This window comes from Falco cherrug, chromosome 4, assembly GCF_023634085.1.
Source record: "Falco cherrug isolate bFalChe1 chromosome 4, bFalChe1.pri, whole genome shotgun sequence".
Taxonomy (NCBI): Eukaryota; Metazoa; Chordata; class Aves; order Falconiformes; family Falconidae; genus Falco; species Falco cherrug.
The window spans coordinates 111,409,130-111,423,442 of record NC_073700.1 but is presented as its reverse complement, the minus strand read 5'-3'; the positions used below and the strand labels follow the sequence as shown (position 1 = coordinate 111,423,442).

General features: G+C 39.8%; 1 protein-coding gene across 2 annotated transcripts in view; it reads right to left on the bottom strand.

Moving 5' to 3' along the window:
• The window catches only part of IGF2BP3 (insulin like growth factor 2 mRNA binding protein 3), a 114,244-nt gene that overhangs the window by 42,165 nt on the left and 57,766 nt on the right, over nt 1-14,313 (bottom strand). For both annotated transcript variants that reach the window (XM_055706603.1, XM_005445805.4), the window contains 2 exons: nt 3,056-3,107; nt 2,899-2,962 (listed from right to left, as the gene is read on the bottom strand). In XM_055706603.1, the coding sequence (XP_055562578.1) occupies nt 2,899-2,962; nt 3,056-3,107 (116 nt within the window). The remainder of the gene's footprint in view (nt 1-2,898; nt 2,963-3,055; nt 3,108-14,313) is intronic.

Below are 14,313 nucleotides of genomic sequence, written 5' to 3'. Positions count from 1 at the left end.
CAAGGAGCAGCATCCTGTTTTTTCTGCCAGGACCACCTCATACCTGTCCAGCTAGGAAAGAGAGGCATCTCCACAACAGGTCAAAGCCATAGCCCTCCGTTCCAACTAGAAGTCAATAACTGTGTGCATCTCACATTTTAGGTGCTGTGTGCTCTCTTGTCCAAGACTTGTTTCTCATGAGGACTGCATTCTTCACAAATTTCAGTTCGCAAGTCAGATTTGCATGCAGCCCTGTATTGATTATGCTGCAACTGTAGCACTAGCCCAGGCAAAAAAAAAAAAAAAAAAAAAAACAACACACAAAAAACAAAACAAAAAAAAAAAAACAACACAAAACACCAAACAATCCTCTGCCGCTACAATTGGATTTGCAAGACAGAAGAAGGCTCAGTTTCCCAGCTGGGTGGAACCAAAGTTTTGTTCAAAACTAACATCCTCCAAGCAATGCATACCACACTCATTTAGAACTGCTTGTCAAAAATATCTCTAGACTGTGTTACAGCACCTTCACTGCTGTGGCATTGCTGGTACACACTGCAACAGGCACAACAATGCCACACCAGTGGGGAAGCAGCCAACTTTGCGTGTTTTGTCAGCCAGCACTAACTGTGAGGGTAGGACGTGTTACAAGAAGTGCAGAACAGAAATCAGAACTGGGCACCCACTGTATGCGGCAGCATAGAAAACTTCATGCCACAGTGTTCGCTCCAAAAGTCATGGCTAAGAGCATCGTTTGCCATAAACAGCTAAATTTCAAAATACAAAGCTTGTTACCAGCTGCTGATTCTCAACAACTCTAAACAGCCTTTGATAAAGTCAGTTCTTGTTATCCCTTGTACTGCACAGGCCGACCAACACTGCCTTTTATCAGTTATCAGCACTCGTATACTGCTGTCCACCACAGCCAGTTACCAGAAGCAAAGCTAGGTCGTGTCTGGGAAAACCATTCAAATGAAACACCGCCACAGTCACACAGAAAAGCCACACATGCACAGCTTCTGTAGTGAATCTTCACTGTAATTCCTCACAGTTTTTTTCCTAGGAAAACCTCTATCCAGCCACTTCTGTTAAAGGTTTCTAAACGGTTGCAAGGCTGCATCCTGAACCCAGACAATCTGAGCTAATATTTTCTGTACAGAAAACGGATTCATCCCCTTAGAAAACCCTGTGCCTGTATCAAACAATTCACAAACGTAAATCACACTACTCCACCTGCCCTACCTGTTCAAGGCAACCAAATTCTGTGTCATCATTCAACCTGTATCTCTTCAGGTCCTCCTCCAACACGATGGACACTAAATTCACCTGCTTCAGACTCAAGATGCTTTCAGTTATTGTCATGTGATCTCTCATGCAAAACAAAATTTTATCTCAGACACTTGTGCATAGTTTTAGCTTATCTCAGCATTTCCTCAGAATTGACCTTAAAATTTAACAAGTACAGTTTGAGGGGGGAAAAGCTGTACACTGTTGTTTTCAACTTCAGAAGGGAGTGCACAAGGCCAGGAACAGACATTACAGATGACAGACAGCTCAAAAATATATCATTCTTCTTTCCATGGTATTTTAGCTACTTCTCTCTTACATTTTCAAAGAAGGAACTGGCACACGTAGCATTTATTTTTAACATTGCACCATAGGTTTCTTCAGAACTAGAAATTCAACATTTTTCTTAAATACTGCACAACAGAATTAACAACAGAAGAACCTAAAGAACTTGAACAATTCAGGGTTTGAGAGATGTTAAAGAGCGAATTCAAGAAAACATTGTTTCCTTCAGCTCCAGTGTACACAGGAGATGCCACTGACACGAGTTTCCCATCACATTTGTTTAGTATACACTAACAAATAACCTAACACTTTGAAAGATTGAATACATGTGTTGCATTCAAGTTACACAGAAGTCATAATTACTTAATTATATGTACAAGTATTATTTAATTTGTAATTTGAATTAATGCATTCCATAAGCATACTCTGCATCTTAAGTGCTGAATTTAGCTAGCCACAAGGTGGCAGAAATTTCAAAGTTAAAAAGATCATTGTAGGCTACTTCATAGGTTTGGTTTTGTTTAACCTGCTATGGCTAGAAAGAGAAGGAAAAAAATGCTTATGTCACCAGATTAAAAATTAAGGAACACAAGTCGTTTTTCTATCTGTGGTGGAAAAGCAAAATTAAACCTGTAGTATGCTATAAAATATCAGTAAGTATTTAAAGGAAAATTATATACAACCATTAAGTAAGGCATTATGGCTATTACTTTTAATATGCAGGTTAAAAGTGATCAATTACTGAAGACGTAAGCAAGCATAAAATTCCTAAAAAGAATAAAAAGCATTAAAAGGCCTAAAGTACAAAAAGCCCAAACAATTTATTTTGGGTATTCAGACTACAAACTTTTGTGTGTTTGAAAGCAGCATTAAGTTTTCTAATTTAAAAAAAAAAAAAAATCTTAGGGGAAAATCATTGCACAATAACAGAAACAAACAGAAGAATGTAGCTGCTAACCAGAAGACAGACACAGAACAACCGACACTGTAAAAGGGCATCACAAAGCTTTTTTTAAAACACAGCTAAAAATAATTGAGAACAACTCCCATCCTCTGTCATCAGCAAATCACTAACTTTCTGCCCTCCTCACTCAAATAATTTTACCCAAATTTTCAATTTTTAAAATTATTAATTGAAGTGTGGGAAAAGTTGATAAAACCCAGCAAATTAAGGTAGAGCACACAAGACCTGGCAAGGGGAAGACAGAAATACTTTCTTAAAAGTTAACGCTTACATGATCATTTTATTGATAAATTAATCAGAAGCAAAAGTTGCATATAAAATCACAGCAACATAAATTCCAAAATGCAAGTTAGATGACAGTAACAAGTAAATAAGATACTTACTGTCTAGCCTGGTCCTTATTGCCATACGTTACATTTACAACTGCAGTCTCCGTGTCAGTGTTCACTAGAGAGAAAAACACAACGCACAGAGGTTACATTCAGCGTGCACTCACTTCCCACTACAAATCTAAACGCAATTTTAAGAGTAGAGCCATACCTTGCTCACAGTTCTCCACTGTTCCATACTGAGCTAACAAACTATCCAGCACCTATCAAAAGGTAAAAGAAATTACAGATTTCAATTTCAAAACAGAATAACAAAACAAAAAAGCATGTAAAAGCACTAAAATTTGTAATAATCTCATCAGAACGCAGAGCATTCAATATATCCACACCAATAATCAAGAAATGTTAACTATTTTGGGAAGAACACATTGCTCATTTTCTTTCTCACATCAGAAAATCTGCGTTTAAAACCTCATGGATGTGAAAATACAGAATATAACTCACAGTGAGTGCAGTGTGACTTTTTGGAAGTTCCAAACTCTAAAAATAAACCAAGTCACCTGTTCCCAGAGTGGGCTAAAGCAAAGGCAGGAAAAATTAAAGAGCAAATCTGGAATAAAATCTTTCCATGTATCTCAAGTACATATATGCAACTTTGTCACTCACTGGGGGTTCTGCACCCCCACCCCCCCAGTAGGTCATACATAAAAATGTTATTCTCTTTACTTAGTGGGGACCTGTCTACATGAAGTAGTTAACCAGAATAACCAGCACATCAAAAGCTGTTCCACAATTCTTTTGACATTTTCCAAAAAAACTATTCCAGGGGAAGCACTCGCAACAGTATCTGCACAATTATTTGAAAGTCACAATTAATTTGTCCTTCGGTAGAAAGCTAGGGAGGAATAGGTGAAAACATATGGCAAGGGGTAAAAGAAATCCAAATAATAGTTCTATTTGGCACAATTTGTCTTATTCTAGTCAAATGCAGAATGATGAAGAAAGGACAAGAAACAAGACTTTTAGGAAAATCAAGGCGTCAGAATGTTCTGGTAAAACATTAAAATACCCACTGTTGTATCACTTCTAGAATTCATATAGTATATATTTTGCTTTTTTCCTGGTGAGAAATATCATTCCAGAAAACCATGACTGTGGCAGTAACTAGCACAGAAGACAAGTACATCATTGTGGGTTACTGCATCCTAATGTTTTGTCTCAAGAGTTAAGACGGTGCTGGAAAAGTTCACACAAATTACATCAAGAAGTAAAAAAGTGAACTTGAAATCTCCTCTGTAACCAAAGTGCCATTCTTCACTTCTGTTAGTCTCTTAAAGCGAAATGTCATTATGAGAGGGAAGAAACTCTTTTTGGGAAAGGAAGAGAACCAGGACAGAAGGGGAGCAGTAGACATAAAAACACATCTGTGCAGCTTCTTCTTGCAGTGTGCTTCCACTCGCTGTAACCAGCAACCGAGTGTGCACAAAACCCTAGTCCCTAAAAGGGTAAAATTCAGAGTATCTACATCTTCACGAGATTAAGGTTTCAAAATTATAATTTATTCATGTACTGTATACTTTTACTACAATATAAAAGACATTTTTAAGATAAATCACAGTTTATATGTCCAAACTTGACGACAACTTGCATCAGTATAATTTTCAGTCTTTACCACCTACTAAAATTGAAATTGCACACAGACACCCAAAGGTAAAATTTCAAACCAGGTATTCAAAAGGCAAAACTCACCAAGTTTGAGCAATGCATTATTCCTTCTAACTGCAGAATTTCCCTATCCTTCTTGTATAGGGTCTAATAAGTTTTCTTGGCAACTGTTTTATTTTCACAGACAAGTAGAGATTAGCCTAGTCAGAGTTTGCCTTTTCAATACCCTAAAATATAATTTTTCTGCCACTCCTCACCTCTGACAATTTGAAACTATCTAAGGAGAAGTTTGCTAAATATTACTGAAGCAGAGATGCTCCAAGGGATTAAAATAAATTAGAAGTCTGTGGTAGATCCTTTTAAATGTTGGCACAGACAAGTGGGAGAGTTGGGAGGTCTTGCGTGTCTGTGGACATACTTCCACACATGCCAGGAGAGTTACCACACGTGATTAAGGGGTAACTGTGCTTCCACTGAAATCTGTGGGTGAAGAGAATCTCAGGCGGGGTCAGTGTTTTAAAACAAGAGCAGCAAAGCAAGACACTGGCTTAGAGATCCATTCCGAGGCGTTTACTTGAAATAGGATGCTGAAGAATTCATTAGTCTGATAAAACAATTTCTTTGTCCCTACAGTATGTCAACACCCATGCTGTATTACACAGCAGACCATAGTACAATGTGAGCTAATGTCTTTAGCAAGACAAATTGTTATTATATTTGAACTGTGCGGACCACCAGCTCATAGGCACTCTGCCCCAAAGCTGCATCACCTCAAAATCACAGAACTGCATTTTCATCCTTAATCATACAGGAAGAAAGCAAAGCTGGAATGCCAAAGGTACCACAAGAATTCGCTGGATAATAATTAATCGACATTTTGTAAGCTATTTCCATAATACATTTATATTCTAGGCTAAGCATACCTTTACATTAAGACCAATGTATTAAAGTCACTAGCTTCACCAAGAAAATAAAAGCTTTAAAGCTGAATCCACACAACTTTTTAAAGATACTACATTCTCTCTAAAAACTACTTTCATTATGTTTCTGATCAGCCATCAAAAACCACTCAACGCTCTAGTCTTGCATCTCCTTCAAGAAGCCTAAGAACCAAAAGTCTCCTCTGCTGTTAATGCTGAGGAATAGCCCAGGATGGCACATTCAGCATCCCACCGCTTTCCACCAGGAGTTCTCCACTTACGCTGCTCCTTAATCCTCTTCTGAGCCATTTCAGTCAGAGACAGTGTCCATCTGGGCTTTAATCCAAGTGATTTGAGTTCCCGTGTTCCTAGAAGAGTTGCTTTACTGAACAGATGTATGAGAATCTTCCTCAAAAGGATTGGAGCTTTCTTCAACCAAAATGGGAAACAATCCTCTTGGGTCAAAGACACTTGTGCTCCACAGCACTGCCCTCAGTAGACACTTAGATTTCCAGCACTGTCAGTCTCACGCAGCAAGGTTTTAAGTGAGATCAACACCACAGGGATAGCCCGTTAACCAGACTGTATTTAAAAGGCACTAGTAAAAAAGATTCAGCAGCAGTTGGGGGGTGTGCGTGTGTGTGTGTGTGTGTGTGAGAGGAGCAACCTTCATGGGTGAGAACACTTAACTGAAACAGCTGATCCAGCTGGGAGAAATCATCACAACTGCAAAGCCAGATCCTCTATCGTAACTCATTTTCAAAACACACTACTCAACTCTTGCATGTGTTTCTTGCTTCACATGTATTTACAGAAACAGCCAGTTTCTATCCACATCCTTCATTTTTTCATATTTCTCTTCACACTGCCTTTTCCCTCTCCCCAAATTTTTTTCTCTCTAGCCCAAAGCCTGTAGTTCTGCTGCAAAACAAACATGTTTTGTTTAAGCTGCTCTTCCGTAACACTCTCCGTGTACAGCCTTGTTGGGCAATCGGAACAAAATTCAAAGCCAAGTTGGTGGTGCAGCAGCAATTCTGATGAGCAGCCGAAAAGAAAAGTTTATTTGTACAAATATTTAATCTAAGCTAGAAAAAAAGTCTTTCCTTTTCTTGAGCTCTCCTTCTAACAGTTGTCTAAATTGGGTCTCCTGCTCGTTATAGCACAGATGTCTCTCTCACAAAAAGCTGCAGTCTTATACTGTGGACTTTCATTCATCAGGCTCTAAAAGCCAATTCTGACTTCATTATAAACAGCATTATTACCCTACACCAAGCCCCACAAATTGAGGCTGCTTTACAAGGAAAAAACAAGGAAACGTTACTCTTCAGTAGAGCCAAGAGCTCAAAGCACACATTAAAAATATCCCAGTTCTGAACAATTTCACAGGTTTAGAAGTAGCACCTTTGAACAAACCAGAGCAGTTGTTTTCTGCACTTTCAGAACAGACTATTTGATACACATCATCTTATGGTGCTGCAGGATTTCTGCCCTACACCATAAGCAAATTAGTCTCAAGACATCTGGTCCATAAGCACAGTTACCCATGTTGTTTCTCTCACACATGCACTTAGCGATGGGAACTTGACAGTGGTGCTGTATAACCTGAAGTCATTTCCTCCACTCATGCAGAGCCATTAGACCACCACTCCTGCTTCCATGACTCCTGTCCTGTTGACTGGGAGTTAAAATTAGACAACAGAATGGAAATCACACATAGCAGAGAGAGAAAAATTAGACAGGAGGATTAGCGTCATTCAGTAAAAGACCACGTGGAAATTTCTGGCTGTAAAGGCTTTGAGTGTTCTGGGTGATATAATTAAAAAAAAAAAAAGGAGGCGGGTAGCATGGATAGAGAGCATCAGTCAACAATATGAGGTGAGAGAAGTTGTTAGTGCAAGTGGCTTTTTGATTTAGAAGAGGAAAGGTAGAAAGAAAGGAAACAAAAAAAGCCAGGTATGGAAAGGAGTTTTCATCATTTACACCAAAAAGGTTAGAGCGTGTCGGTCCCTTGTAAAGGCAGAGCAGCATGGACATGGAGTACCCAAACCAGCACAGGGCCTGCCAGGGCAAAGTTGTTCCTCCAGAACCTTGTGAGGGCATTTGGATAGGCAAAGCCAGTTTGCAATGGCTCAACTCATTGCAGCGTGTGGTGATGGCGTTTTTCATCTTGTAGGCCCTCCAATACCCAGTTTACTGTTTCACGAAACCATGACCATAGTCTGGAAGAATCAGAAAAATAAGTCTGGAAGCTGCTGAAGTCATTGTTTGCACACACCAGAAAGGCAGCGCCTGAAAACAATAACTCTGGCTTATTTACCACATCCCATACAAACCCTGGAGTGAATTCTTCTCCTGGGAACTTACAGTTATATCCAAATGTTCAAAACTATTAATAAGTTTACCCTATAATACAATTCTGTTTAGGTGGCATTACCAGGGTTTTAAGAATGTAAAGCTGAACCACAGAGAACAAAGACAAAATTGTCAAAGGAACTACTAATTGAATGACCAATTTGGACACCGAGGGCTTGATTTTCCACAGCGCTCAGCATGTCTGTGTGTTCAAAGTGCAGCTTCAAAGCCACTTTCGGAAGCAAGGAGAACACGGCACTTCTGCAAGAGACCTGAGGCTCGTCACAAGACAGGGCACACTGTTAGCAAGTAATAGTAACTTCTGCTCAAATAGTTTGCACAACACCAGAGACCAGAACGTCCAGATTTCAGTTTGTCATGGCAGCATTCAATTCCCCTAACCAAAGGGGTCTGTCTTCCTGAAAGTCTTCGACTTGCTGCAAAATTAATAAAGTGTGTGGTGAGTAACTGGGGCACAACTCTTACAAGACCAGTCACCTTCACTGCACACACTGGATTTCCTAGCTGACAGCAGAGCCATGCTCCAGCCTGAGCCAATGTCCCTCCCAACTGCGCTAAGAGCAAACACCAGGTCCCCGTTTACTGTGTTCTCATTAGGGAAATCTGAAATGCTCAATTAAAAAAAATAAGGAGGTAAGAGATGAGGTGGACTATTTCAACGTCAGTGTTTCAAATTACGCAAAAGACATAAAGCAACCGAAAATAGGTCTCAGCATCACATGCAGCCATGACTACAACTACTATAACCAACTCCATACACCACATGTGTTTATACATATTTCCAGGTAATACTGCTGGGCCATTTAAAAAAAGCAAACATATAGACATACACACTCCGAGGTCTATAAAACAAAGAGGTAAAGAGAGAGAGCAAATGCTTTAAAACCACACTAGTATTCAAGAACAACATTTAAAAGGACCTGCCTTAAATCTGCTTAGTCAAAAATCACGTGAAGTATAATTAGCATAATTTACAGATAGAAAAAGGTTAGGTTCTAAAGAAAAGATTAAGAGGAATCCAACAAGTGTCAAGCATTACAGATGAAGATCAGCTTCAGAACTCCCTCTTTTTTTAAATGAAAATTCATATGATGGAAAAATTCACTGAGAAAGTATTCTAATGAAGCTCTGACCATAGAAGAAATTGCAAAAGAAATTTTTGGGCTACAAAGTTAGCCCAGGTACTGAACGCGGCAGGCAAAATTATCTTGTGTGCTTTTGTGTTCCCACATTAAACCCTAAGCTGGAAATAGTCTCTTGAACGTGTGATAGGGAGGAAAGATTAGTGTGCATTACACTAAGGAGGTACGGGATGCACAAAACCCTCTCATAGTATCAAGGCTCACAAATGGCATTAATGGTCTCCAAGGTTAAAAAAGTACTTGAGAAATGTTTAGAGAAAGGCCAAAAAAAAAAATCTACCACCTTATTAGTTGCATGGGTGGCCTCCTTCACAAAGAGATTAAAGGGAGCGGGATAATTCAGTTTGGAAAGGAGCGAGAGGGAATATGATACAGGTATTATGAAATAACGAATCATGTAGAGATGGCCAAATTGGCAGCTCCTCTCCACCCTTCATCTAAATTAAATGAAAACAAGTTTGAAAACACAGAGAAATAAGTATTTATGCAACATTATCTGAATGCAATTAAGCACTGCACAGTATCTGCTACAATACTTTATTAAACTCCCCGCTCCTGACACTAAAGGTGGAACTTCAAGACCAGTTTTTAGATAACATCAGAGCTTATGAACCAGGTTAGCATTAACGTCAACACTCCTCCTTCAGTACCCATCCTGATTTCCAGAAAATTAAAAAGCACCCTCATGCAGCTCAGTCCTTTGGGAAAGCAATGGCTGTTTTACACAGCTAATCCCCATTCCCAGGATCTCCTCGTGGGCACTGCTGCCCCCCTCCCCCCCCAGGCAGACAGGCTACCAGGACATTTCTGCGGCTGGGCATGCGGGAAGGATCACATGCCGGGCTGGCAGATGGGTGTTGTGAAACGTAGTAGGAAGCAGCAGCAACACTAGCTCGTGTTCATCTGCCTCCTCTCGCATCAAGGAGGCCAGTTTAAGTGGAAACACTCCCCACTACTTCTACAATCTGATTTGTAGTTTGCCAAAGGGAAGGAAAATAAAAAAAGCTATAAAAGCATTACTATCCAGTGAGCACCCATTGCCCAACGTTGATTAAATGATAGACTACACAAAAGCAAGGGAGCCAGCATATTTTACAAGAATGTTTGGAGAATACGTTGGGATAAAGGATGAATTTTCTGCTTTACTCAGAGCATTATACTGTAATACAATTGGTGTTTTATTGTCTGTTTCGACACCTTCCTGTGGAGGCATCCAGCACTGCTCTCTGTCAGAAGACTGCTGCTCAGCCCCACAGTGCAAGTTGCAACGTCCTGCTCAGTGCCATGAAAATCAGAAAGGGAGCTTGTTTTCCCTTTCCCCCTCCTCAACCTTTCAGTCCTTCCAATTACATTAACTCTATATCATTACAGAAAATGTGTTCTTTTTAATTGAAAGATTTATCAGGGAGAACTGTATTTCTCCTATACATTTTACTCTTTTTCTCTGTGTGTGCACACATGCGTGTGTGAAAAAGGCACTTTCGAAAGCTATTTTCTGTAGCTATTAAAAAGTCTCGATGCCACTTCATTACTGCTCTGCAAGACCGGCGCTAATCTGATATTTTTAGTTTCAGCATAATAATAGTTCTTTTTAAAAAAGCCTTCTGTAAAGTTGGAAACCTGCAACTATTACAGAAATCTGTCAGACTAAAAAAAATCAATTTTTGAATCATCTTTTGGAACCTATCAACAATTACACATTCCAAGAAATCTCTTGACAAAAGCTCAGGGATATTTTCATGAAGAGGCCGCCACGCAAGGAAAACTGCTCCTTCTGGTACAGGTATGCTGGCGCATTGTGGAAACAGAGCCAAGTCAGTGCTTGATAGGAGGGAAATCTTCATGGGAAGGACTGTCCCATATTCAAGTATTAAGCATTTCCTCTAGGATCTGCTTGTAACTATCTAAAAATGATAGAGGGAATCATAAAGGAAAATCCTGTAAAATGGATTTAGTTCACAGATTAGTGCAGATAAAAATAAAGTATATTAGAGCTCAGATGGCGATCACTTCTGAGACATCCCCTCTACTGAGCACAAGACTCAAGATGACAAGCTTTCAGGAAAAAGATAAATCCTCAACAACTACTTCATGAATACCTTAGATACCTTTATAACCAGGAAAAGCTATAAAAAGATTGAAGCATTTTACCCGAGTTACATTTACAGGATTCCCCTTCCTCCTTTTTAAATTGGCCATCCATAAGATGCAGGTCATGTCTTTGGCTTCCCAGCAGTCCTACTAAGGGACAGCACTGCTGTGGACCAGACATTTCAGAGAAGGCTTAGTTTCTAAATTAACAAGTCTCTCAAATACAAGAGACTGCTGAAGGGAAGGAATTGTTACCTGCATTTACTGAGATTTACAGACACATGGGCTGGGTTGCTGGATACTCTCATACAAAACTTTCCCTGAAGCTGTCAGTGCATGTCACCTACCTCACCTCCCCAGTAATTTTGCTGGCATGGCAAAACTCCTATACCTGAATGCAGATCACCAATAGCAGTCTCCTAACATATGGGGCAGCTCAGTCACTTGAATAGTTGCAACAGCTATACCCAAAATTGCTAGTCATCCCAACAACTAGAGAATACAAGTTTTTCTTAACCCACCTCTCCTAGTTTGTATGGCTGTTTGCAGGGGAACTGGGCACTGAAAGAAGTAGAGGAGGTTGGAGGGGGACTCAAGAATTCAGCCCGAAGTCAGACAAAAATACAAGTTATATCCACTTTACAGGAGGAAGGAAAAATCTTGGTAGAGCAAGACTACTTTCAAGTATTTTATTTACTTTGTGCTGCAGAATTGGATTAAAATAAGATCTACAGTAAAGGTCTCTACATTGCTAACAGAGATGAGCTTTGCAAAACAACAACAATTAAGTGCTGTCAAAGCCTTCAAGCTGCAGAAACATGAACCTTAGAGCAAAGGGGAATCATCAGATTTTGGAGTGTAGAAAATTTCTGTGGTAAAACACATTATCTAGCAGCTACCTAATAATTCAGATAGTCATAAAAGTGCACATATTTTAAACACTCAAAAGCAAGTTATCAAAAAACCCTAAAAGTTAAAGAGATATTATCATAAAGTTCTGTTAAACAAACATTTACCAAGATCTATGAGATTTCCAAGTCTAGCTTAAAGTATGCCAGAATTACAGCCAGCTCATGCACTAATCTGAAAGGTAAGGCTTAAGATGATGTTTACAAAAAAGCCACAAACTTTTGAATGAGATTATCTAAACTAGAAACTAAGACTGCAAGACACGCACTACTCTAATACCACTGGACCTATACATACCCAAACAAAACAATTCAGTGTGAACTCTAAGCGCTAGCTGACAGCTTGCAAACTATAGATTACTTTGAAGCACCAATTCTGAAGGAGCAATCAAATGACAAGTAAGATGACTGGAACAAGTCGAGGAGAACAGCCATAGCTAAATGAGTTAACTAAGCCTAACGTGGTTCAAGAGTGATCTCTGCTCCTGTCTACTTGCATTCAGGGCCTTTACAAAAGAGAGATGGAAAACCTTCCACTCACAGCCCTGAAGGATGTGTTCAGTCACCAGCAAGCTTTCAAACAATGAGGTTTATTGCACAGCCTCATTATTAATAAAATTAGAACATGTTTTGCCATCTTATAAATGGAAAAAGAATAGAGATGCAATCACGAAGGAGGCAAGTTCACACCATTCCCCTCACTTTGCAGTAATTAATACTCTATAGTTGCACAGATCTGAAAACTGAAACAGCCTTATTCCTTACAAGTTGTGGAATTCATATAGGAACGGGAATACCAACTCACATGGATGATACATGCTTTTGGGTTGTATAATGTTCTTTTATTCAAAGAGAACTGCTTGCCTAGAACATAATCACCTGCTACTCCTCAGGCCTACTTATGAAAAGCACAAGAAAACAAACACAACACAGCAGAGGTCTTTTCTATTCTTACTGGCTCCAGTGGCCCCACAGTAAACTTTAGACCTAAGTCTCTGCCTTATATTTTACAGCCAAGTTTTCAATTCCACTAAATCACCTCTGCCCAAGACATCAGGCTTTAGCAGCTAAAAAAGCCATTAGAGCTGTCCGTTGCAGAAGTCACATTTGTGCAAGCATCTGAGCAGTTTGGTAACACCAGGTGCTAGAGTGATACGCTTTGGTTTAAAAAACAAAACCAAAAAACAACACACATTTTCCAGAAACCTGGACACTCAATTTAATTTTGATGCAGATTTTTCCTTATGCTTTCAAACAGGCACTGCAAGTATTTGGGTAAGTGGCTCCAGTCCTGTTTCGCTGCTGCTCCATGAGTAGCTGCACACACTATCCTCCAGTAAAAGTACTTTAACTCTCTACAGCAATATTCCCTTGCACATGAATCAAAAATATCTGCAGTAGTAATAAATTAAGAATAAAGGTGAACAATACTGCAGGGCACCAAGGAGCTGCACGTCATTTGCCAGTTTCACATTTACTCTACAATAAACTATCTCCTCTTGTCAAAACAACTCATTCTCCTTAAAAAGCTTAAAATTTTAATTTTGACATTTAAAAAGCCAGCACTATTTAAAATAAGGGAAGTGGGAGTGTAAATCCCCAGTATATGCCTGTGTGAATGTACACTTCATTCTGATTTTTCACTGATTCATAGCAAAATATTCAGCCCAACAGAAGGGGAACTAGATTTTTAGGCACAGAGGGAAAGAGTACTTCAGTGCTTTGCTATTGACATGGGAAAAAAAGAGGAGGCGGTGTAAGAGGAACTAAGAAATCTTGGGTTATTCGCCTGCTGAATATTTAGGGAGCCACAGCTCTTAAATCCCTGCTCATGGCATCTGGATGAGAATGAAACATGCTATTCAGAGCCAAGCATAGCAAGAAGATGCAGGGCAGTAGTAGAGGACTGCTAGAGCAGGGGAAAATTTATTTCAAGCCATTAATGGCGCACACCTCTTGCATTAAACAGCGGCTGTGCATAACAAAAGCAGCAACAAACCAGGGTAGCCCCTGCCTCAAAGAGCTTGCAACGTGTATGCAATGGGTGCAACAGCTACACAGGGAAGTACTGGGGGTGGGAGCAGGGGGAAGAAATGGAAAAAAATGGGAACATCCACCTCATCTTTTGGTTGAGCTTCAAGGCTGTCCTCAGCCAGCAGGCCCTCCTCACTGCCTGGCCATAGAAATGAAGAATAGGCAGCTCTATGCTGAAGGAAGCATAGGGAGGTCATGGCAGTGACCCAAAGACTGATGACCCAGCTGCTGCCTGGCTTTTGGGGATGGTGGTAAAGTGTGAGGCAGAAGCATCCCAGTAAAGATTCCACAGGGAACTGGATCTACACCATGTAGGAAAGGACATCAAGGAAATGA